The 26,432-nt window shown below is 40.9% G+C and overlaps 1 protein-coding gene across 2 annotated transcripts; it reads right to left on the reverse strand.

The window, feature by feature from the left end:
- Window positions 1-766: 766 nt before the first annotated feature.
- Window positions 767-26,192, reverse strand: abca5 (ATP-binding cassette, sub-family A (ABC1), member 5). Of its 2 annotated transcripts, none has more exons than XM_037754109.1 (38): window positions 26,008-26,192; window positions 24,409-24,578; window positions 22,898-23,084; window positions 22,560-22,733; window positions 21,355-21,452; window positions 20,931-21,157; window positions 20,696-20,837; window positions 19,635-19,823; window positions 19,019-19,166; window positions 18,442-18,625; window positions 17,957-18,015; window positions 16,975-17,261; window positions 16,672-16,791; window positions 16,067-16,205; window positions 15,682-15,772; window positions 15,308-15,447; window positions 15,021-15,140; window positions 14,721-14,922; window positions 13,979-14,145; window positions 13,535-13,662; window positions 13,214-13,354; window positions 12,245-12,358; window positions 10,859-11,029; window positions 9,377-9,490; window positions 9,073-9,204; window positions 8,814-8,882; window positions 8,651-8,727; window positions 8,427-8,550; window positions 7,408-7,525; window positions 7,190-7,281; window positions 6,798-6,973; window positions 6,312-6,387; window positions 5,901-5,995; window positions 4,706-4,825; window positions 4,406-4,558; window positions 3,323-3,402; window positions 3,151-3,206; window positions 767-2,419 (listed from the first exon to the last, which is right to left on the reverse strand). In XM_037754109.1, exons 1-38 carry the CDS (start codon window positions 26,018-26,020, stop codon window positions 2,279-2,281), a joined length of 5,034 nt encoding a protein of 1,677 aa, XP_037610037.1. In that variant the 5' UTR covers window positions 26,021-26,192; the 3' UTR covers window positions 767-2,278. The 2 variants fall into 2 exon arrangements, with proteins under 2 accessions (XP_037610037.1, XP_037610038.1); XM_037754110.1 differs by having other exon boundaries at window positions 2,279-2,419; window positions 13,214-13,351.
- Window positions 26,193-26,432: the final 240 nt, after the last annotated feature.

Raw genomic sequence — 26,432 nt, forward strand, 5'->3', positions numbered from 1 at the left:
CTTGTCCTAAGCGTCATACTGTCAAGTAAAAGATGTACAGCATGTTATGGAGGACGAAAGCTGCCAAAATCACAAATAAATAAATAATTGACTCAATAAATAAATAAATTAAATGTAGCAAAAGTATTAAAAATAAATGTAGCCATTAATTAATTGATGAAATGTGACATGAATTGATATTTCTGTTTTAGTTTGCTTCTTTATTTATTTATCTTTGAATTAATTCCTTTAATTTTTTTACTCGTTTAATTTCCCCTTATATTTATTTATGTATTTAATTTTGTTCATTTTTCTATGTATTTATTTATTTTTGCACTTATTTTTTTATTTTTAAATGTATGTATATATTTATGTATGTATGCATTTATTAATGTATTTCTGCATGATTTTCCCTTTGCATTTCACCCCCTTATTTATTTATAACGCATAATTTACAAATAAATAAAAAAAATAAGTGCAAAAATAAATAATTATATATTAAAAAGAAATGCAAAAAGAAATACATAAATTCATAAGAAATAAATACATAAATAAATAAAAGGGAAAATTAAACAGAAGGGTAAATAAATAAGGGAATTAATGCAAAGAAAAATAAGAAAGCAAATTAAAACAGAAATATCAATTTATATCACATTTTATCAATTAATTAATTGGCTACATTTATTTTTAATATTATTTTTGCAAAATTTAATGACATTTGTTTATTTATCGAGTCATTTATTTATCAATTAACTCTTTATTTTGTCAGGATCCGTCCGTCACGGCATGTTGTGTTAGACAAATATCACCCTCCCAGGTCCGTTTATGATCTTTAACAAAACTAAACTCAACACAACAAATCACATATTTCTCAAGTCTGTTAAACAAAGTGTCTTAAATTCCCTTTAACCGCGTCATCCTCTCACCTGAATGTCATGAAAAAAATTACAATTTATCGGTTTGCTGATAGGTATTGCACCAACAACGCACCTGCTTGTACAAATACTAGATTATGCAGATATAGCCGCAGCTACTCACAGTATATATATACACACACACACACAACACAATAACACACCAAACAGGCTAGATAGAGTTAACAAAACACAGCTGTGTGATTAAAAGTGGCACCAAAGTGAAACAGAGCGCCGAACGGTCGCTGCTGAGTTACAAACCCTCCTCTCACTGGAGGCCCAACGTACATTCAGTTATCAAAAATCCTCATGGAACCTGGCTGAGAGAAGACTTCATCTAGATCTGAACCTCGAGCTCCACGTCTCTCCATGTTTGAGGTTCATGGGCCCTGGCTAATGTCTGACAAGGGCGGTGTGCTACATGTACTGGCGTGCATATTCTCTACTCTACATTCCCAAAGCTACGGGTTCTAGTTCGGAGCTAAACCTGCAGAGAGGAAGGCCACAGGGCAAAGACCATCGACCCGAAACCCTCAGCCACTTTTCTAAATAATCAACCTCCTCATGAGCGTGCATGCTGAAACACTGTAGAGTTTAAATGTGCGTCTGGACGTTAAGATGTGCATGCTGGTGTAAAATGAGGAGAGTCTGGTTTGTTAACTCGGGGGCTTTGTAACGGTCTACAGACTCTGTGGAGAGCATCTCTTCTCCAGTGTTTTAGTTGACAGACTCATTCCACCGCCCCGCATCAATAATAGAACTATTTATGCACATGCTACTGACACCAATAAACAGAAAGTACTTGTCAGTTTCAATGTGTGAGGACGTGTGTGGTTCAGAGATGTGCTGCTTTGGTACGATCGTGGATGGATCCAGTCCTGGTAAAAAAAAACCTTCACAAACACATCAGACAAAAACATCAACACACTTACTGTAACGCGTCCCGCAGAGGAGAACGGATGGAAAGGATTACAAAGCATAAATATTATATATTATTTATATATATATATTTTCCTTTTACTGACTCCCTGTGAAGATAAAAAAAAACACCATTAGAAAGAGGAGAAGGTGTCGCGTCAGCGTGTCGAGAAAGACCGCAGGCCCCCTTGGTCAGTGCGATTCAGAAAACACGGAGCACCAGTGGACGAGGGTCACACACATGCACGCCTCGGACCAAGAGAAAGGTTTCCATAACAGCCCTGAGCCCAAACACACACAGTCAGACCCCCCCCACAGGTCTGTCCCATTCTTTTAAGGGCGGTGGGCGTCGGTTTTGCGTGGAGCGGGCGAAGTGCCGGCGTGAGCCCTCGGACACCGAGGCCTGGCAGGTTCGGGATCGGTCAGTCCTGGTCAGTCACCAGCCTGCTCCCTTTCTCAGGTGGAGTTCAAAGCTGGTGCACGATGCTCTCTGTGTGGTTGACCGGAGCGGAGGCGTCCTGGCGCAGACGCTGCCACTGGAACGTCGTGCTGAGGGAGCCGACCTCGTCCTCCTCGTTCTCCTGCTCCTTGGCAAACTCCATGAACACCTACAGGACGAAGACGCAGAGGAGAGGAAGACGAGACATCGGGGAGTGGGGAACATGGGAAAACAAAAAGAATGAATAAAATGAACAGCGAGATGTTTAACTGTATCGTCTGTGAAAGAACATCTATAAACTGTAGGGTTTCATTTCTTAAAGGGCGGGTCCATGTCAAGCAGTGACGTAGGTTAGCACAGTAAGCTAATCAATAAGGTTATGAATAATGTGAACGCTAGCTGAGTCAAAGTTAGACGTGCTAAGATTGGAAATAACGGAAAGGGTTAGTTCGGATTTTTTGAAGTGGTGTTGTATGTATATGCTACTGTCGCGTTCTGCCACGTAAAATGACTGAATGACTGTTTTGTGAATGGAGTCTGGTTTTAAAGAGAGCGAAATAGCAGCTTCAGTTCCTCGTCGGAAAGGGCTGTCTGATGGTATTTTAGGTAACAATCAGTATCGGTTTACAGTAAGTGTACGCTAAATTTTGCAGATTTTCATCTGCTGGTCTACCGCTGCATCCATCGGTTAGTTTGTTTGTCTTATTGTGACTTCCTGATCTGAACTAACGTGGCGTCCACAGCAGTACGTCGCTCAGCTTCCTGCCGGTACTCCTGTCTACTTCTCCAAACTGGGAGTTCCTGTATGTATGCAACGTTAATACACTATAACGATGTATATATACTGTACATGAAGTATGTACATGAAGCTACAGAATGATATAAAACTCAACCACATACCTGCTCTAAAGTCGACTGGGAGAAGTTGTACTCTTCAAAGTTGAACGATTGCTTGGCTGAAAAATACACAGAGATTAAGAAGATAAATGACATTGAATGACTCAGCAGATTCTGTGTGTGTGTGTCTGTGTTTGTCTGTGTGTGTGTGAGAGAGAGATCAGCTGTGACTCACCGCTCTCTAACTGAGAGAAAGACTTGGACAGTGATTTCACATCCTCCATGGGGATCTTGTAAACCATCAGAGTAGCAAAGCTGCAAGGAAAACATCAGCCAACTGAATTAGGCGGCATGCACATGAAGTAGTAGTAGTGTGTCTGTTGTTGCACTAAACTATGACCAAGGCATTACACGTTTCTTTAAAATCGGATGAGGATTTAGCATGGACTTCTATTTTGAAGGGTACGTTTGCACCTGTCATTTTCCTACATTTCACACCATAGAATAACATCTGTGTTGCTGACAGGCTCTGAAATGAACTTTTGTGGAAGGCAAGTATAGCTTTTTTTTTTTGTCTTTTTTTGAAAGGAATAACATTTTAGATCTGGTGTCATTCAATGTTTGATATATTTTACATGAAAAACATTATATGTACGTTAAATGACAGTGTTTGAATTACACCGTAGCTTCAGGAGAGCTTTATTTCACGGGGGTGGGAGGGTACTGTACTCGGTACTGAACTGTACTTTGCTATTGTCATCTATAGTGGTTATTTGCATAAAAACACACAATTGAAACTACTATGATTATTTAAATATTTGCTTCGATTAAAAAAAATCTTGTCAAGCTGTTAGAGAGAGAATTATGACCTGTTTAACTTCCTATTATCTATTTTATATTGATGTGAAAACATCTCCTTACAACTGGATTTATTCAAGTCTCTTGACTACCTTAGCAACCAAATAAAGGACAATATATGGCTTCAGATCGCCCAGCAGCTGTACGATGAAGATGGTGATGTAACTGATATGCACATGCTAATTTTATATGTTGGACACAGAACGAGGTTAACCACAACAGCTGACGTTAGCATCACATTTGGGGTCTGATTAGTTTATGTTTTGTGTATTTAACGTTAGCCCTCCTGACATTCTCTATCTGGTGCGGGAATTTGAATTTTCCACATTCCCGTACCGCATTTTTGCATCACACTTGTGAGAAATTGCTTCTAGTGTGCATAATATGCTCCCTTTCTTCCACCCTTTGTATGTTCCAATACACACATGGACTCGTCCAGCGGGCTTGGTGAGTGTCTCACCTCTCCTGTCGGGCGGCGTGAGGGAAGATTCGGAGGATCTCTTTGTGCAGCAGCGCCACTTGCTGGAGTCCCGTCAGCTCCTCTCTGAGTTTTACCTCCAAACTGTAGCCCCGACCGTATTTCCCTTTTAGATGTTGAATGGAGCCGATACATCTAGGTAGAGAAAAACAGACGGAGCATTAAAGGTGCAGTGTGTGGGATCTGGCGGGATCTGGCGGTGAGGTTGCAACCAACAGGAAGCTTTTCCAGATCTCTGTTCTGTCCCGTCAAGAGAACGTCACACAGCTGTTGAGCGCTAACCTCAGCTGGCCGGACACCACGATAGCCACGCGGTCACACACGGCCTCGGCCTCCTCCATGTAGTGCGTGGTGAGGACGGCTCCCCGCTGACGGTTCTTGAAAGCAGCACGTATGGCCCTCCTACACACAGGAGATACCGAGGTCATCACAAAAGGAAAAAAAAAAACATCAAAAACTGTGACAGAAATACGATTTTTGGAGGAAAAATTTTGATCAAGTCAAAATGCAAAATTGAGAGCAGCTCTTTTAGCCAGAAGACTTATCGACTATAACATGTCCTCTGACCTTTGAGCTATGGATTAAAGACTTTATACATCATTTGACATTGGAGGAATCCACTATTCTACAAGAGGCTGTGCTCACAACGCCACTGATATTGTATTATAGGTTTGCATTACAGACACCATATTATATTGTTTATTTATTTATTTGTAACTTTAACATTTTTTTTTTTAATGTTTTTCTTGCCACTCATTTATTATTATCTATGATTATAATTTTTTTTCTGTTTTTCATTTATTGTATTTTTTTTTTTTTAACTTTTTTAAAATGTATTTTTTTTTCTATATTTTTTTTGCCACTCATTTATTATTATCTATGTTTATAATTTTTTTTCTCCTTTTTTCCGTTTATTGTATTTTTAAATTCTTAAAGTTTTATTTGATTTTTTCTATATTTTTCTTGCAATGCATTTATTATTATTTGTTTATCATTTTTTTTCTCCCTTATTTTTTGTTTATTGTATTAAGGATAAGGCTCTGTTTGAGCAGAAACATGGGGTGGATTTATTGTGTCTTTCCAACTGTATCTGTGATTTATTGCATTTTATATTACTTTAAATACCAATAAAAAGACCTTGAGCAAGAAATTATAAAAGTCCTAATGAAATATTTCTCTTAAATAACAATGAAGCTGTGGATTACATTGTGATGTATTTTAATTCAGCCTAATGTGGAGAAGCCAGATGTTTCGGTGCTTTTTTCATCACCTGTCTTTAAAGTTTGTTTTGTACAAAGAACTTCTGAATTGTTTTGGAAATCACTGATGAAATGGAGTTTATCATTTAAAAAAAAGATTTAAATTTACTATTTTTATTTTAATTTAATAAAATCAAACCAGAAAACAAAATGATCTAACCGTTCCTTTGACGATTTATGTAACAGGAATGTTATTGTTGGGTGAGTGCAAGTCTCACCACATGCGCTGTTTAGATTTGGGGTCCATCCCTGACGACGGCTCATCCAGTAAGACGATCTGATGATTCCCAATCATACTCAAGGCAAAGCACAACTGGAAACAAACGAACAAACAAACAAACAAACAAACAAACAAACAAACAAACAAACAACGTGTAGTCAATACAGACAATACAAGTGGTCAATAAACCAGAAAGTCAAGCGGGTTAATGGCAAAATGTCTCCAACTCAACAATTATAATTAATATAATTAAAACTGAGCCCGCTACAACCTAAAAATCACAAGTTGCATTAATGCGGTAAAGAAATTAGTGGTGTTAAAACAAATTTACGTTAACACATTAATGCATTATTGCGTTAAATCTGACAGCCCAAGTTTGTGTAGTTAAAAACGGTGAACATGTTCCCACCTTCCTCTTGATTCCTGCTGACAGGGTCTTGGCTTGTTTGTTCAAGTGGTCCTTCAGCTCCAGAGCGTTCACCACACTGACAACAACAACAATAGGTGCAAAACAACGGTCAGCAGCTTTTACTGCATTCATTATCACAATAAACATCCATCCATCCATTTTCTTTCTGGAGGCATCCTGATCAGATGTTTTACCACCTCAGCTGGCCCCCTTTCGACGCGAAGGAGCAGCGGCTCTACTCCGAGCTCCCTCCGGATGTCTGAGCTCCTCACCCTATCTCTAAGGCTGAGCCTAGCCACCCTACGGAGGAAGCTCATTTCGGTCGCTTCACAGATGAGACAATATAATATACAAAATCACAATAAACAAAAAAATCGTCATCTTTAACAGATCCATTGACCGACTGTTCATTGCACAGTACTTGGGTCCTGATAACTTGGTCTTATGATGGTAAAAGTGTCTGTCAGAGTGACGAGAGAGGCCTACCGTTTGATGATCCCTGGTACGTCCTGTCCTCTTAGGCCCTTGATGGCAGCGTAGATCTCCAGGTGCTCCTGCAGAGTGATCCGGGGCCACAGAGGGTTCACCTGAGGACAGTAGCCCACATGTTCCAGAGGATTGTCCACCTGTCGAAACTCTGTACTATAGTCCCCCATCAGCACCTGGGCAAAACAAGACACAGTCAGTGAGCTGGTGACAACATTACGCTCCTCCAACAGTTCTTTATTTTTTGTAGCATGAGTTTGAGAAAAAGGTGTTTCTGTTTCACAGGAATGCAAACACACGTATGGTGAAAAAAGAGTCTTAAATGGGGGATCAGGAACTAATATCCCACAGTAGAGACGAGGAGAGTAGCTTCAGTATTGTCGGTGCTGTACCTGGCCTGCAGTGGGTTCGGTGTCACCTGACAACATGTGCATGATGGTGCTCTTTCCTGCTCCGTTGGGGCCCAACAGTCCAAGAACTTCACCTGAAGAAAAAGCAATTTTATTTTTCCTGAAACGAAGACTAAGGCTGAACTCTAGTCACCAGTTTCCTCAGGGATCGGAACAGTCAGTGACAACCATTATCACCTGGACAAACAGACTAAACATACCTTTGCGAACACAGAAAGAGATGTTCTTTGTGGCCACTTTCCTCTTCTTGTTCAGAGAAAAACCTTCTCTTCTGCCTTTGTACTGCTTCCTGAGGTTACTCACAACAATGGCTGGTTTCTAAATGGACCAGACACAGTGAAGAGAGGCGACATTAACTGGTGTTTATATGTGGGAAAACAACTAGAAACAGCAATAAGCACGGCGCTAAATCCAGCTTGTATTGCATTATTAATAAGCAATATGACAGGGTGATTAATATAATGTTATGTTTGTATGTGCGCATCTGCCGAGCCGAGGCCAGTGACTTTGACATAACACCGGCAACATGATGGAGATCAGATTTCAGGAGAGGTGGGAGGAGGGGAAGGTTCGCACGGCGTGTTTGTTTACTAAAAGAAGACGGCCAGTTTATTGCATGCCCGGCGGCCTGTAACGTTAGCGAGTGTAAGGTCGATCAAGACAGAGAGAAAAAGTAGTCTCTGGGCGGCGTGGAGGACGAAACAAAAACACCAGTTGTTTTCTCGTTTCTGCCACTTTGGATTTAAAACAATAAATTAACTATCAAATACGTACACAAACCCTGTACCTTCAACGTGATTGACAAGCACGGAGAGCAGAAGTGGTATTACAAGACAGGACTAGGACAGGACTAGCTGGTTAGCATGCTTATTTATTTATTTATTATATATGTGAGTTGTTTGGTCCGTCCATTTCATCTTGCTTTTATTCTTTTTTGTACCACAGAGAGGAGTTGCTCTAGAGTTTTATTGTACAGCTGTGCAATGACAATAAAGGCATTCATTCACTCATTTCAGTAGATATCTCTGTAATATAATACATAGACGTCTTTGACATACTGTCAACACTGCAACCTCTTCACATTCTGTTCATAATGCTCATTTTCTAATGTTTCAAACTCAAATTCTGGCCAGATCTTACACATATCTGGTTCATTCACTGAGATAAACATTCAACAGCTCCTTATTTTCCCATACCAAAAGATAAGATATCCACTCACCTCTTCACAGGACTGGCAGGTGAGGGCCTCCTTCACTCTGGCCTTCTCCATCTGAACATCCTCGTCCTCGTTCAGCCCTTCTTCTGGATTTTTCTCCACTCTGGACTTTGACTTGGACGAGAGACTGGAAATGCAAAAGGATCTAAGAAACTTGCACTGTTCATGTGAAATACAAGTAATAAACCTCTACTGTTCTGTACTGAGGCCTGAAATCGGATCACTACCTGGCGACTGTCCTCCCTCCGTAACGCATCTCCAGCCAACGAAGCAGGAAAAGCAGCAGGATGCACTGGAGATAGGGCTGAGCACAGAAACAGACACACAGTATTACGGCTGAACACACACTTCTACAGTCTCAGTTTACTGAATGTAGCAATATATACATACAGCTATGACCGCAATGAGCAGGTTCTTCCACAAGAAGTTCTCCTCGTACGGAGAGGGGAGGAAGGTCGCCTGTAAACGGAGAAAAAACATCAGTGATACTTGACAAATCTTCATTGAAGGTACATTTTGAACAGATCAAAAAATGTGCAATTAATTACAATTCACTATGACGATTGATTGCCAGTCCTAGTTTTGAGACAAAAAAGCAGACAGAGAAACCAGTGAAAGAGCTGACTGGGTGCCCTGGTGGAGCTCATACCTTGGTGATGCAGGTGAGGCAGCCCATGAGAGGATACAGAGGGTTGAAGAAACACAAGATGTTGTGCAGGTTTCTGGTCAGGTCGGGGTTGTCGTTGAAAAAAAATGACAGCGAGGCTGATACCACACACACCTGAAGCACGAGTCACATGGTTAGAAAGTTAAACCCTCTTATGATTAGATAGACAGAAGACAGAATTACATAATAAAATTGTAAGAGATCTTTCAGGTTCACCACATGGGCTGTTTGGAGTTCACATTTTAGAGGTACTTTCAGTGTGTACACACAAAGCGTCCCGCCTCACCATCATGGAGATGACAGAGAAGAAATCCCTGTTGCTCTGGACTCGGTGGAAGCCGAAAGAAAACACGTAAGTGAAGAGGATCATGGCTGGCCCAAAGCCGACAGTACACAGGACCTAAGAGAGGGGAGAAGAGATGCGTCATCTATTACAACCTTGCAAAGTGAAGCGATGTGGTTCCTAAACAAAAACACCCCACTATTTTTCCTTGTACTCGGTTTTAAGTTTCTTTTTCTTGTAAATTCATGACTTAAATCTTGGAAATACTCAGAGCGGTCAGCATTATGTTCATAAAATAACACAAAAAGAAAATGCCTATATGTATCTTTCAGGACCTTCCCCTCCGTCAGAGGCCATCCTTACCATAATAACACTATTTTAAGAGCAACAAAATTCAGATGGTGGCAACATTTGTGACTTTATTCTCAGAGAACGTTTTTCTTGTAAATTTACAATTTTCTTTCTCTGAATATTACCCCCCTTCCACGGCTCCATAATTATTGTTTTTACCTACAATGTATGGACGACGGAACCTGCCAAATTCAAACAGGAATGAATAAATAAATATATTACTCGATAAATAAATGTCATTAAATTTAGCAAAAATAATATTAAAAATAAATGTAGCCATTAATTTATTGCTAAAATTTGACAAACTGTAACTTGCTATTTCTGTTTTAATTCGCTTCTTTTATTTATATTGTTTTATAATAATTTCTTTATTTATGTGCGCTTCTGTTTAATTTTCCCTTTAATTTATTATTATTAATTTATTATAATTTTTTTATTTATTTATTTTTGCATTTATTTTTAATTTATTTGTTTATTTCTGCATTTTTTTTAAATATTTCTTTTAAAATGTATTTATTAATGTATTTATTGACCCTCTTATTTGCATAATGAAGCAGAAATACATAAAGAAAATGTATCAAAATAAATAAGTTTGGGGAAATGAAAAGGAAAAATTGTGCATGCATGCATAAATAAATAAATACAAACATTTAAAATTAAATATAAAATATATCATAAAAAGAGCAAAAATAAATAAATAAAATATTTTAAAAAATGAATTAATAAATAAAAAATAAATACATTTAAAAATCAATAAACATAAATACATGAAAATTAAACAGAAGAGTAAATAAATAAGATAATTAATACAAAGATAAATAAATAAAGAAGCAAATTAAAACAGAAATATCAATTTATGTCACATTTTAGCAATTAATTAATGGCTTCATTTATTTTTTATATTATTTTTGCTACATCTAATGACATTTATTTATTTATTTATCGAATCATTTATTTATTTATTCATATTTTTTTGATTTTGGCAGGTTACGTTCTCCATAACAATGACCCTAATACGCTGTCATAGAATGGAGAGGCAGGTTTTTTTGTAGAAATTAAGATACTGTAGTCCAAGGTGTGGTACATATAATAATATTGTGTAATGAATGTGTAGGTGTAAACGGCAGTACGGACCACAGCGGTGAGGTTGCTGGAGGTGAGTAGGTTTCCAGTGTGGAAAGAGAAGAGTATCATGGTCATGCAGGAGAGGATGAGGTAGTAGAAGGGGATGTCCACAGCTGCCTGGCCGCACCAGTAGGCTGACGGCACCAAACCAGAGATACGCAGTGTAGAGCGACACTTGATCTGAAGGAGAAAAAAAACAGGCAAATATACACACGGATGAAAATACAGGCTATCTGACATCTACTGTGTTATTACATTAATAATCGGTAGAGTGAATCTTTAGGAAAGCCAGCATTAATGGGACAATGTAGAAGAAGAATAGAGAGAAAATACAATCTAAACAATTGCTATGTGCTCTAGAGGAGGGCACAGGTGATACGCTGATGGGCCAACTGTGTCTAACACACAAACCACGAAACCACGACGTACCCGGTTTGACTCGACCTCGAGACCTTTGTCACACGTGATCCTCTTCTTTCATGTGTCCTGCTGCTCTCTACTTCTCAAACTGTCCAATAAAGGCAAAGTGCTTTTAAAAATGATACATGCCAGTGAAGGAATGGTTTATGATCAGGGTCGTAAATTAGCACCCGCCGCCCGCCAAATGTGGGTAAATTGTTGGCAGTGGCGGATAAAATCGTCAGGCTACCCGGCCACTTTGGCAGGCAGGGAAAACGCTGGGGATGGGAATAGAGAATAAGTTCCCGTTGAGAACCGGATCCTAGTCCGATTTCTTGGCCTCTGTGACTATCGATTCCTCTTCGATGCTTTCCAACAGTTACGCATTGCACAACAACAACGCAACAGCATACTCGCTGTCAGTTTGTTTGGGACCGGAGCCACGGTGGAGAGAAACAAAAAAGTGCTCAAAAGCATGGCGCTACTGCTACTAAACCTGAGAGGTGCAACTTATTTTTTCCCCTGATAATGCGACACTGAACAACAAGTCCGTGTTGAAACTGTCGGGAGGAAAGATAGTAACGTTAGCTGTTAGCATCCGGTGGGCAGCACAGTCCTGCTTGGCTAAATAACGAAGCTACTTACGTTAACGGAGGTGTCATTGATATGTTATAATGTTGTGCGTTCAAGCTCTGTTCTGTAAAAATTAGTATTGGGTGAAGATAAATTTGAACTTTATCATGTGTTCAGATGTAATCTTGTAGTTTTTGGCAAGAAACTGTATTGGAGAGATGGCGGACATCTCTACGGCCGATATCTCCGACACCAAAACAATCTAGATTGATAAATAACACTACAGGTAAGAGGACAAATGTGTTTTTCTGATTTGGGAGTCCCATGCTGTAAAGTGCAATATTTCTTCTCTTTGTGGAATAAATGCCGAACAGATGAAGTTAAAGAGTTAAAGAGTTAAAGAGGATGTTAATAAGTGCTTACCTCTCTGTCTCGAGTGTGGTCCATAGCGAAATACGCAGGCATTCCAGCTGCCAGCATTCCCAGTATGATGGCCTCTATGTACACCAGAGCGTAGGACGTAGCGTCTGGGATTTGCTGAGGGAAGTCACAATGGAAACATTTAATATCTTTAACCCTTGAACTCTGCAAGAGATCTCGGAGTATCTTCAAATGCTTCATATCTCTAAAACCTGTACAACCTAAGATAAAAGATTATGTAAGTTAATAAAGCACAATAATTGACAAAAGTATTGAAATTTTGTCATAAATAAAAAAAATATGTAGTATTTTTTTCTCATAAAATGTTACTAAATAAACACACAAAACATTTTAATCCAAAAGATTTCTAAACGTAGAAACATGAAGAAAATATTTCTCAACACTCCAGAAGTTATTTGAACTATGCACATTTTTTAGTTTTTGAGATATGCTAATTTTTATGAGCTGACTGAGTGCAAAGGCATTTTCATTACGTTCGGCACGCAACGTAACGTTACGTAATACAAGGTAACATAACGCAACGTAACGTCATCACAAGTGTACAACGTGTTGACGCGAAAGACAGAAGCCTCGACTTTCCGCTGCAAAAAGCATGAATGCTCTCGCTATTACGTTTTGTATTTTAGATCGCTTTTTAAATAGGATCATGCAAACAACGATCTTACGCGGCCATTACGGGGAAATACTCTTGTTGTCACCACGTTTTGTACCATACGTAATGTAACGTAATGACGTCATCAGGAGCGTACAATACAGAAGCCTTAGCTTTCTGCTGTAAAAAAGAATGAAAGCTCTAGCTATTATGGTTTTAATTGTAGATCGATTTAAACAGGATCGTGCAAACAACAATCTCCCACGGCCACCTGCAGAAGGTCTGTTTTTAAAAGGTTCAATGGCAGAGGGAAACAGGACAGATAAGATCTGTGTCATCTGACTCCTTAAAATACTCACATAATCAAACGGTTTGGTCCAGGTTCGGATCTGTCCAGAACCATTCAGACCTCTTAGAAGAGCGTTGCTTAGTATATTGACAGCCATGGGCAAAGAGTGAACTGTTGTGCTGTTGAACGCAACACTGTATCTGAAACCCTGCTGACAGACAGAACAGAAAGTGTTAGAGAGTCAAACTCCATCTAAATATAAATATAAAGCTCTCAGTTAGAGGAAACAAAAGGTCCTTCATCTGAGCCCACATCTGATTCTTCATCTCCAGTTTCATCAAATATCTGGTATCATAAAAAATGAATTCAATCTGTCCAATAATAAAGTGACCTTGCTGGATCCTGTTACGTTGATGGCGGCGCTGTGGGGAGCTGCGGCCATGTAGTCGCTCTGTTTCATCAAATCCACTTTGATGTCCTGAGACTGCAGGTTGTGGATGAAGTCTGAAATATCGGAGCCTGTTGGCACAAGAAAAAAAACGACACTGCTGACCCACGTGCAAGAAAACGGCACTGCAAGGCGTTCAAAATGAAGAAAAGCAGTGAAAGTAAAGGAATATTTAAAGCAAAGGAGGTACTGTATATTGATAAGAAGTGAAAGTCAATTGTTCGTTCCATTGCAACATCAGCTCCCAGCAGCAGAGCTACGCTTCAGCCATTTTGGACTGAAAGCGACCTCCGGACTCCAGTAAAACGTCCGAATACAAAGTGCTCATTGAGAGGACATATTTATCAGCTTATTTCCTCCCACGTCGAAAATCTCCAGCGGACTCACCTGAGGAGTTCTGGACCAGGAGGCTGGTGGCGTATCTCCACGGCTCCTGGTTCTTTTTGAGGAGGTAAATGGGCAGGAACTGACGGTCCGGGGAGTGAATCTGGATGTTTCCTGTGGCCACAGACAGGACGAGCACCGTGGCAACAAACACCAGGAACAAGGCCAGACTGCAGGAGAAGGGAGGCATATTCAAAGGGGTCCCTTGACCTCTGACCTCCAGATCAGTGAATGTAAATGGGTTCTATGTATACCCACGAGTCTCCCCTTTACAGACATGCCCACTTTATGATAATCACATGCAGTTTGGGCAGCCGTACTTTTGGACTTTTCAACGCTCTGGAGTTATTGGAAATGTTTAGATCACACGAGTTTGAAACAAACCTACGCAGCCACCACTGGAATGTAATTCTACAAATAGTATAATACTAATAATATTAGTGTAGCCTGATCTTCATCTGATTGTTTAAACTGATCTGTTTAAACAGAATGAATAGGCTGCACAGCATTCAAATGTTGATTTAGAATTTCGTCAACATTATGAATGAAGCTTCAAACTATTCGGTACAGCCATAACGCTCTTGTTAGCAACTGAAATATTTGACATATAAACTGATAAATAAACAACTACATTTGTAAAAATATAAATTTTCTGTACTGCGTCATATTTCACAGCATGTTCAGTGTCTCAGTCCTGAATGACTGACGTGATACTGGATCTTGTTTTTTGCCTTTGAACACTCACGTGTAAATGAAGGCCTTCTTCTCCCTGCGCATGTTGAGCATGTGCAGCCAGGCCACGGTGCTGAACTGCTGCCGCCACAGAGCGTGTCCCGACACGACATCTGACTTGCTGTCGGAGAATGTCAACAGCCGCTGGTCTGTGTCGTCTATAGAGGCGTTGTCACTTTCGTCCTCCGCCTGCTCCCGATTAAACACACTGTAGTCTGAAGACATGAAACAAACAGACGGATAAGAACTCATTTTATTGAATTAGGAAGGAGAATTTTTGTTGTTGTTATTGTTGTTTTGGTAACACACTCACCAGCTTGGTCCACCTCGGCCTCGGCCTCCAAACGAAGAAAAACATCCTCCAGCGTTGTCATGGAAACCCCATAGTTGATAATTCCCAGATTGGGCTGACAGTCGAGCTCCGAGAACAAGCCTATGAAAGACAAATTAATCAGTACGTGGCTTTCCTCCCGTGCTGGTACTCCCGTCTGTTTCTCCAAACTCCATCTACTGTAGGTAAACACACTGACTATGAATACTGTGAGTACCTCATACCCTACTTTAAAAACTATCCCTTGAACTAGATAGTGTATATCTGACCTGAAAATGTGTCCATGCCCTCAAAAGGCAAAGTGAAAGTCAACTCTGCCTCGTGTTGTCGAGACAACTTTGCCTTGGGAACGTGCTGGTTGACCAGTGACGTGATGTTTTCAGCTTCACATCCCTCGTTGATAGACATTCTGCGTGGGAGGAAAACAAATAGTTAAATAAAGACCTACAGTATATGTGACTGATACAAGTTGTTAGGATGTAGGCGTTAAGTATACATATATATCAGGTCATTTATAAAACGGTTCACCAATGGGCCACTAAGATTATTTAATATCTAAAGATGGGTCGCTGTTCTGTGACTTGCAGCCGTTTCCAGCACTTGAAAGTTGAAACAATAAACTACATCAGTAGATTCTACTTGCCTGAGATGATATCCAACACCACACTTGACCTTGAGATACATTGATGAGCCAACACATTTAAGCTGCCCTTGAGAAATCACAGCTTTGCGATCTGGAGAAGAAGAAAACAAATAACATCTGTGTTTAACAATAACAACAAATTCTGTGATTCTGTGAAACTGTAGTTGGCGAGAATTTCATGACACTATCAGTGCTATAAAAAAATGTTCCTCAGATGCTGGCAAGAATAATTTAATACGAGTAAAAAACTGCTTTATTATAAATACAAAACTGGAGGAAAATTATTAACACCTTGAAGCTGCTTATTAAAAATAAAAAGTCTCAATCGATTTTTTTCCCACCCCTAATGATTTTGGTGCCTGTGGATGAGTTCATGAGTTCATACCAGCAAGAATGTCAGCCTCGTCCATGTAGTGTGTGCTGAGGACTGTGACTCTGCCGGCTCGGCGGCTCTTCAGCAGCGACCAGACCTGGTGTCTGGAGCAGGGGTCCATGCCGGCCGTGGGCTCGTCCAACAGCAGAATCTGACAGGAACAAACAGAATGGGCTCAAGCTGACGTTTATCCTGCAAGGACTGGTGGCAGAGTTACTGATAACTCCAGGCATTTCGATCAGCTAGTTAGTTTGTGTTATTGTGTGACTTTTGGATCTGAACTAACACAGCAGCACATCGCTTAGCTTCCTGCCGGTACTCCTGTCTGCCTCTCCAAACTGGGAGCACGCCGACCCGCCATCTAAATTACTGTATGTAACGTTAATATACAGACTATAAGGATGTATATATACATGTACATGTAGCAGCGTCATCATGCAGAAACCTACGTCAGGTCATGTAGGGAAAACGTTTTAGAAGGGCTTTAAGGGAAAATAGCATTTTGACGCTAAAACACACGTACCAAAATCTGAATGTTCGGATTTGAATACATAAGGAACACTTGGACCCGTCCTTTAAAGTAAACTATTAACGGTAAAAGCACTTGCTCCAGGTACCTTAGGATCTCCGAGAATGGCGATGCCCACAGAGAGTTTCCTCTTTTGGCCTCCACTCAGATTCTTGGCCTGAGCAGTCTTGATCTTCTCCAAGTCCAGATCCTTCAGCACTTTGGTAACCTATTACAGAGAAGCAAAATAAATCACCTGTCACTTTCTTGAATAAACAATCCCTCTTGACAATCTCCAACTGAATAAGCTATCTAAAGTTAGCGATGGTCAGATTGGGAACTCAAGATGACGTATGCATTCAAATATATTTAGACAAAACACTATAAGACGTGTTTTAGATGATCACATTACCTCAGCGTTGATGTCCGAAGGTGGGATCCCTTTGATGGCAGCAAATATCCTGAGGTGCTCCTCCACGGTGAGCACATCAAAGATGATGTTGAACTGGGGGCAAATCCCCACCAGCTGCTTCATTTCTGATGCTTCGGCGATCTCTGCTACAGGGGAGCCGTAGATGGTGGCCGAGCCGTGAGTGGGCGGGCAGATGCCACACAGGATATTCATGAGAGTGGACTTGCCGGCCCCGCTGTGTCCCAGCAGAGCCGTGATCTGGCCCTCGTAGATGTCAAACGTCAAACCTGGGGAGAGGGGGATGTACAGAAAGAGAAAGACGGCATCATAAAAATCAATCAGAAAATGCTCGTTAAAGGGTAACTCGGGTATGTTCCAACCTGGACCCTATTCTCTCACGCTTTTATGTCATCAATATCTGAAAATGGTCCAGTATTGAGGGAGAACGCTGGAGATGGCAGCTGCTCACAGGCTGGTTAATTATGACCTTTTTGGTCGCCTAAAAATGTCTTATTCAGCGTTCGGTTGTACTTAGCTTCACCCTCTCGTCTCACTTCCGGTTGCAAAAACCAAGATGGTAACGCCGAACTCGAGGCTTCAAAACCGTAGTCCACAAACCGACAGGTGACGTCACGGTGACTCCGTCCACTTCTCATATACAGTCTATGTTTAAACACCACCAAGATCTAAAAAGTGTATCGTAAAGACGTGGCTTAAAACTGAACGAAAGTAAATTAATGAAGGCTTCTGGCAGACAACCACAACGCTGACGCATGCACAAAGGGGATATGACGCCATTGACAGGCGACCAAATGAAACGCACCGTTAACTTGATTAAAACTACAGATTTCTCAGGTTTATAACTGGACACACTGTGAGATCGAACTGATTTATACTGAGAACTTGAGCGTCACATCACATCTACTAATTGAAAAGCCTTTCACATTAAAAGCACCAATCAAGTCAAAGTGTCAGGACTCACCTCTCAGAGCCTCCACCACGTTGTCCTTCTCTTTGTACACTTTCTGGATGTTATTGATGCTGCCAGAGAAGGAGCAAAATGAGCATTACGTTTTCAGAAAGTGTAAACACAGCAAGCAGTGTCAGAATGAAGAGCAGCTCTCAGGTCGCAGGCTGGTCCGACAGGCTCTCCCCTCCGCCAGGATGAATGGAACAGTGAGAACCAAGAACAGAGCCATTTTTTACCGAGCCTGACACTGATTTTTCTACTGGAAACTCTCCAAGCCTCCATTTCTTTCATGCTTCAGTATCATCCTCTCCTTGGATATTTTACATTTAGATATTTTGGGCTTAAACAGCATTGAAATTTGAATTTAATGCCTTAAGTGAAATGATGGAGCATTTGATCAAACTGCAGTAACCTATCCAGCAGTGTAACAGGCTGCATTTCCAAGAAGCACTTATTGCAACAGAAACATGCATCCAACTGTAAGTTCAGACTTTTACCGGATGGCTTCTTTTCCTCTGAACTCGGGTGAAACAGGCTCGACAGACTCGTACTCGTCCCCACTAGGAGCGCCTTTCACCTCAGTTTCGTACACCGAGCTCACTTCAACGTAGCGCTTTCTGCGTTTGGACCAATAGGATGGCTTCAGGAAGTACACCAAGGACCTCCTCATTCCAAACTCCCCTGCATTTCAGACAAAATGTTATTGATAATAATACTAAAACAATGATTGGTTAAGATTAAACTTAAGTGATCCCACAGGGAAGCTGTTGCTGCTCAACTGATACAACTAATAGCATTAAAGTAGACATAGGGCGCTTTCACAAGCCAACATTTAGTCTGTTTTAATCAAATGCAGTGTGGGTCGTTTGGGTAGTGAAGACAGTAAACGTACTCTGGCGCGGACCAAAGCAAGAGGTGGTCTCCGACCATTTCCAACCAAAACGCAGGCTGCCTGTGCGGGCTTTTTTTGACTCTGATTCGGACGAGCCAAACGGACTATGGCTTGTGAAAGCACCCCTTAATTAGTTGTAAATGATATTGAGGTACACTGTGTGTGTGTGTGTGTGTACTCACCAGGCAGTACCTGGTCCAGGTAGATAGCCAACAGAAGGTAGAGGATGCAGTCCAACACCAGCATGAGCATGGGCACGTACAGAGGATGAGGGCCATTGGCCAGGGTGGAAAACACAGCACCATCTCCCTGGGCCTCCAGGTGAACCACCTAACATATGCACGCACACACGGGATGATTATTACTGTTATGATTATGTTTCTATAAAATACCAAAATCAGAAGCACCTGTGGTCAAAGAATAGAATAAGCTAATGTCTCAGATTTAGATACTGATTCTTATAGACCCTGTTAAAGTTTGCAAACAATGATGACGTACGTAAGTGTGTGCACAGTTTGGAAACGGACTGCAACAGCTCGTCAAGCTATGCAAGGGCATTAACCACCAAAGATCGCGAATGCATCCTAAACAAATTGACTTTCCAGATCTGTGTGCTGTTAGTAAGTGAGTAGAAGACATCAGCAAGTGGACCTAGCGTGTAACGTTACACCAGCGAGAAATTACGAGCATACATGTCACTGCATACTCAGAGTTTTGAGTTTTAAAATGGGCGCTACAAACAGCATGTTTGATTGTGTTCTCTGTTGTGGTAGTCAACACGTTTAATAGCTTTGTCACCTGTGCGATCCCAATTGAGAAGGCGCTTGGGGAGAGCAGGCAGAGAAGCCAGACCAGCGGCTGTGGGAAGTCCTTCATCAGCACGTTGAACAGTGACAAGCAGCCAAACACCACCGTCAGCATGGAGCCCACGGTGCTGGCAAACTTGGGCTTCTTGAATAACGGAGTCAGCATGAAGGAGAAAAAGATCTGAGGAACGAGAGAAGGCAGCGGGAGATAGGAGGACAGAAAAAAGACTCAGTATTTTCATCACTCCCACCGTCAATGCTGTTGGAATGAGAGCACAAAAACCTCCTGTTCAGATGTTTTGAAGTGGGGTTGTATAATTATTAATTATTGTCAAAGTAAACGCGATAATAACACGTCAATGCAAAATCGCTTTAACGCCACAAATTTCTTTATTGCATTAATGCAGCTTGTGATTTTTAGGTTGTAGCGGGCTCACTTGTAAAGGACGGTAAATAACGCTCCAATCTTGCGTTAGATTTTGGCGAGGAAAAATCACTATGGCCATTTTTCATAAGGGGTCCCTTGACCTCTGACCTCCAGATATGTGAATGAAAATGGGTTCTATGGGTACCCACGAGTCTCCCCTTTACAGACATGTCCACTTTGGGGGCAAGTCATAGTCAAGTAGTCAGCAGTACATTGCTTTGCTCCCGTGCTGGTACAACCCCACTTCAAAACACCTGAATCATCCCTTTAAAGCACACAGTGAACAGTCTTCATAGGGACTACTTCTTTAAAATAGTTTCAATGAAAACTGTTCACAGTGAGGTCTGTGGATTATTCAGAATCACAGCTACATTGCTTCTGGAAAGACACGTGTCTTGTTTTTTACTGCTGTGAGCACCACAAACACATTTGAATCATCTCCATTGTACCGGGGTGGAGGTAGAAATCTCTGAAATGTATATCTCAATACCTGGGGAAATAAAACCCAAACTATCTGCATGGCTAATCTCATTCAGGGGTAAATGAGAAGATATTAATGTGTCTAAGTAAACAAAGCAACACATGTGTACAGGTTTACTTTGCCTCTATCTTTCAGCTCTACTCACTGATGATATTCCATAGAGGAAGATGAGGAAGAAGATAACAAAGAAGTCACTGTTAGGGAAAAGGGCCGTGTACGTAGCGATGATGGACATCAGGATGGACATGGTGGTCACCAGAGCAGCATACAGGAGTCCCCATGACAACCTGTTAAACAACACAAAGCACATACACAATCACATGCACACAGGAAGCAGATTATTTTTAGTCGTGTTGACTGATGCCTTCTTCTCCCCTCACCAGAAAGAGGTGTCGTAGAGCCCCATCATGGTCATGGTGTCTTTGAGGCGATGTTCCTTCTCAGCCGCCACGTTGACGATGAGGAAGGTGACGAAGGGTGTGAAGGCCAGGACCAGGTAGATGGAGATGAGGGCGTGGGGGAATTTCTGCACCTCCACGGAGCCTGGCTGACCCATCATTACTACCTTCAGGTCCATCTCGCTCCGCACTGAACGCTTCGTCTGCATCTGTACGCAGCAGATGGACCATTAGCACGTCATCAAACTAGTGAGTCATGATTATCTTCATTATACATTCATCAACCAAAAATTTATGAAATTCACTGGGTAGGGGAAGTCTGTGCTCCCTTTCTGCATCTCCGTTCTCTCTTTAGGGCAGTGGGTTCATGCTTGAGAACTTTGTGCTGATCTCTGGCCTGTCTCACCTGAATGATGGCGGCATCGATCAGAGACTGGAGGCGGATGAAGCCAGAGTACCAGTAATTAGCTGCTCTGCAGTTAACCGAGCTGGTAAAACAGTTGGCTAGAGGAGAACGAGCACAATGACAACAACATAAAAGTCTGTGCATGCCAGATATAGATGACAAAACACTTTATATTTCAGCTGTTCTAAAAATGAGGTTTTGCTTCGTCATGATGAAGCATACAGTCTACGGAAGCCCTGAGAGGCAAGTGTCCAAGTCTGATCTAAATTGTTTTCTCTCCTGTGTTTATGACTTAAGAGCAGGTGGAAAAAAGTTCCTGAAAAAGAAAATTTCATCTGCGAAAAAAAAGGTGAATGTCAATGAGTGACTTAGTGATGAAGTTACACGATTGGTCGGTCCAGTGTTGGAGTTTCCTCATTGGTCGTTGCTCTTTCAAAATGAAAAGGCGGGAAAAGTCCTTTATGCAAATGAGCTCGTCCAGCGCGACTCGTCCGGCTCAAGAAACTTGGAACAAGCTGTGAAACTAGGCGATCTAGTTGTAAACTGAAACCAGATTCAACAGAGGCGTCGCCTATTTCTCTCTTAAAATGTTTCCAGAAGTAGATTTTGTTGGATTGTTTAGAAGGAATAACAGAAAGTTTACGAGCAGGCCGCAATGTTGTTTCCTGTTTGAAAAGGCGAGCAGAAAACCAATCAGGTGCATTCAACGATAGGTTACGTCACCGCTTGAACGGCCAGTTGAGTGGAGCAACGTGTCCCCTTAGTGTCCTCGCCGGACCTGGTGGACATGTACCGCTGGATTTATCATTATAGACATGACCACTGATTATTAGTGGAACAATTTAGCCACAAATTCACAGACTGACCAAACACGGTCCAGAGATATACTTGGTTTGGACCGAGTTGTTGACTTGTTTTTTTTTTTGTCGGGATCATTTCTTGTTTGTTGTTGTAATACTCATTTTGGCCACAAGAGGCTGAAGTGCACCACTACCCTATGTTCTGAATAGGACTAAATGCATTCATGTTATCTTCAGGTGAGTTTTAATTTCTCCACGTACTCTAAACACAAGGTACATATACTGTGTTAGCAAGTTATGTAAATTAAAAAAAAGTTATTTTAAAAACATTATCCTGGCTTTTCAAGAAATTTTATACGTCTGCACAAGTGAGGCATAATTAAATAAAGTCCCATGAGACTATACCAATAGATTCTGTGTAGTCGCTTGGTAAGGGCAGCTGGTTGTACGGGAAGCGTAGCCTGTAAGACGTGGCAGAGCTGTCCATGAACACAACACCGACGTAGCTGGAAGGCTCATACAGGCTGGCGTTCTCCAGGTCCTCCTCACTGGCAAACATCTCAAGACGATCCTGCATGACTGAAAACACAAGATCACAAACTTAAAAAGAATATTTGGTGCCCCGTGACTCTGTAGTTTCCCTTCCTCAGTCACTGTCCCATTTGATACAGATCAACAGCTGTCAAGAACAACACATGGTTGTACTGTGATTTTAAAGTATGAGGTGGTTCTCGGGCACTTACGCATCTCGTGGGCCACCCCTTCCATGATGTGGCTGGTGATGTTAGTGATTGGTGTGTAGCCCAGGCCCTTGAAGGAGTGGTCCTCACGCTCCAGCTCCATAGTGCTGATGCCTCCATAATAAACGTGAGGATTCAGGATGCTGATGAATATCAGGAGACCCAACAGTAGCAGAGGTAGGATCAGTTCCTGCAAAGACAGACACGTAAAAAGGAACAGATGATGAGAAAACCCTGACATCCCAGACCAGGTGGAATATGGAATACCTTCAACATATTCTGCGTCTGTCCCAGCATCTTCTCTATGGAGGACGGAGCATGCCAAAATCTAAAATAAATTAATAAAAAAATGTCATTAAATGTAGCAAAGATAATATTAAAAATATATGTAGCCATTAATTAACTGATAAAATGTGACATAAATTGATATTTCTGTTTTAATTTGCTTCTTTAATTATTTATCTTTGTATTTAAAATAGTAAAATTACAAGTTTTTTCAATAGAGTCTGGTGGGTTTGGCGAGAGCATAGATGGATACAACAGCTTCAGTTCCCCGTCAGAAAGGGCTGTCTGAGGGCAAGGTAAAGCGATGAAAATATGCTAAATATAGTGTACACTTAAACAGATTTTTTTAGGTGTCTAAATCTGTTTTGCTGCTGCCCCCGTCCACAGCAGTGCATCGCTTTGCTCCCGTGCTGCTACTCCTGTCTGTTTCTCCAAACTCCATCTACTGTAGGTAATACACTGACTATGGAGAAGTAGCCCACACAACATCCGAGCTACCCCTTTAAGGAATCCGCAGGAGGTCCCTCTCAAAAGAAAACTTGATACACACAGAGACATTAAAAATGCAACAGTGCAACTTCAAGCCAAATTAAAAATGCACAGTGCAACAAACAAGAGATTGGAGGGGAGAAGAGACACAAGCCATCTCTTTTATTTAATTACAAAATCTATATTCTGTATAAATTAAGGAGTATTTTACCAAAGGCAAAATGTTTGGTGTCGTTTGTTTTTTTGTTGCACTGAAGCAACCACAGGCGTGACAGAATGACCACGTTATAAGGCTTATTAAATGTAGCTGAGGTTTCCCTGTGAGACCTCTCTCAGAGATCCAGACATATTATGGACTGTGACAGTGTGCCAGCCTTGAGAAACGGTGTGTGGAATGCAAGATAACGGCACATCGCTGGCCAAACAAACCTTTCAACAAACATGTCTTCACTACTTGAAACCATTTACAGAATTAAAAGTAACTTTGTTTTGGAGGTTTTAAGTTGCGAATATATTAAATTCATTATTGTTTATAAAATACCTGCATTGGGTTCTCCTTTTCACAACTGCACAAGCTGCTATATACACACTACAAGCCTACTTCCTTCTACACTTACTCTGCACAATGTACGTTATTGCTCCATAGTTCAAATTAAATATTGACTTTGTGGGATAACCAGCTGTGGGATATAAACGGCAACAACACAACGTCCACCCTGAACAGATTCATATCTGAGCACCTGAAGACTCTGTTGCTTGGTCCTCCATTTGATGAGCAGATTCTTGTAGAGAAGACTTCTTGTTTGGTGCCAGACTCCAGCATCTCTTCTGTACGTGGGCTGCATACTTCCAGCATGCCTCATCTGGATGACGTATGGACGAGAAGTCGTCTCCCTAATGCTAGCCTCAGCTGCAAGTGAAAGAAAAGACGTAGGAAATGAAAAAGCTTCCCGTTTACGTTTTTATAATACAAGCTTTATGGAACAAAATAACAATAGTGAAAGCAGGAAAAAAACACTTGTATTCTAACTGTTTCATTGTGGTCTCAGATTTAATCCATTCTTATATACACACACAAAATACCAAGTAAAGGTTAGGACAATTTGGGCTGTGACAAATTCAATTTTTCTGACAATTAATAGACAAACGACTAATCAAGAAACTAATCAGCTGATTAATTGTTGCAGCACATCATAATGTATTAGTTGATTTATTATATATGTTGTAATTTTCCATCAATAATCTGAATATGCAAAGTAACTAGTTAATAAAGCTGTCAAATAAATGTAGTTGTGTAAAAAGTACAATATTTGTTTTCAAAATGGAGAGGAGTAGAAGTATAAAGTAACAGAAAATGTAAAGTACAAGTACCTCATAATTGTACTTAAGTACAGTACTTGAGTAAATGTACTTAGTTACATTCCACTACTGAACAGAGTCAGACCTGTTTCCTTACAGCACTGATGGACAGTAGCTTGTGCATTTTCCTCTGCAAAGACAGTTGAATGAAGTGTGCAATGAATTTAGTTCCTTTATTTGCATGCACACCTAACAAAGATAAACCGGATGAACTGGTCTTATAGAGACAGCTAGTTTATATCGATACCATACGATAATACTTTATCGTCAGACAGGTCTGACATTTGTTTTGCATCCCAGCAGCTGTCCATTTGTGAGGTCACAAATATACAATATTTAGACCCTTTACACAGATTTAAACGTAAACATGTCTACATGTGTCCCAGTTTATTGCTGGTTGCAGTGTATGTAAATAACATCAGCTAACAGGAAGTACACATGGACCCAAGCTGTTGCCTAACAACGCAATTCTGTTGCAATTCCGTCAAAATGCACTAAAACGGAGCGTTTCAGACAGAGGGTGAATACAGGTGTATTCAGGCACAGTATGAGGAAAATAATGGTTTTTTTTTAACATTACAGCATGTAAACATGTTCTAGTAGAAACACTAAATACAAGTATGAACCTGAAAATGAGCACGACATGGGACCTTTAAGCAAAGCTAAATGACACCTGAGCAGAAGTTACCTGTTCAGTGAACATGAATAAGCTAGCTGATGTTAGCCTCTGAGCTAACCAGCTGTGTGGCAGGTTGGCAAGGCTGAAACTACAGAATGATATCTAATTATTCCTTTGGATTAGAGAAGAACCGTAAACAGACAGAGTAAGAGAGGCTGTGTGCAAAATGAACCCCCAGAAACCAGCCGTCTGTGTGCATCACCTGAGCTAAATCAAGCTAGCAGGCTGCAGCAACACAGCCGAGATCTGCAGAGGAAACACTCACATTCACAGAGAAAAAGCAACCATTCAACATACTCACGTATGAAATACATTAATGCATATCCTTCCTCAGTCTGTGGTGTAACAGTCTCACATTACAGAAGGTGTTTAGTTGTCCAGTAAAGCTCCTAAAGATGAGCTCTAACAGAAGAGATCTCTGGTTTCTCTCTGGCGTCGCTACTTCCGCCTGTCAAACACAGATGTGACATTAACCAATCAGATCCCGTCTACGTGTGAGTGACAGCTGTTTGGACCAATCAGATCCCGTCTACGTGTGAGTGACAGCTGTTTGGACCAATCAGATCCCGTCTACGTGTGAGTGACAGCTGTTTGGACCAATCAGGATGTGACCAAATGTTTTTTTATTGTCATAATACAAACAGAGCATATCAATAAACTGAACACACATTACTTGTTTTAGGGGTGAAAATGAGTTATTCAAATCAATTTTTTATATTTTAATAA

Source organism: Sebastes umbrosus, chromosome 20 (assembly GCF_015220745.1).
Source record: "Sebastes umbrosus isolate fSebUmb1 chromosome 20, fSebUmb1.pri, whole genome shotgun sequence".
Taxonomy (NCBI): domain Eukaryota; kingdom Metazoa; phylum Chordata; class Actinopteri; order Perciformes; family Sebastidae; genus Sebastes; species Sebastes umbrosus.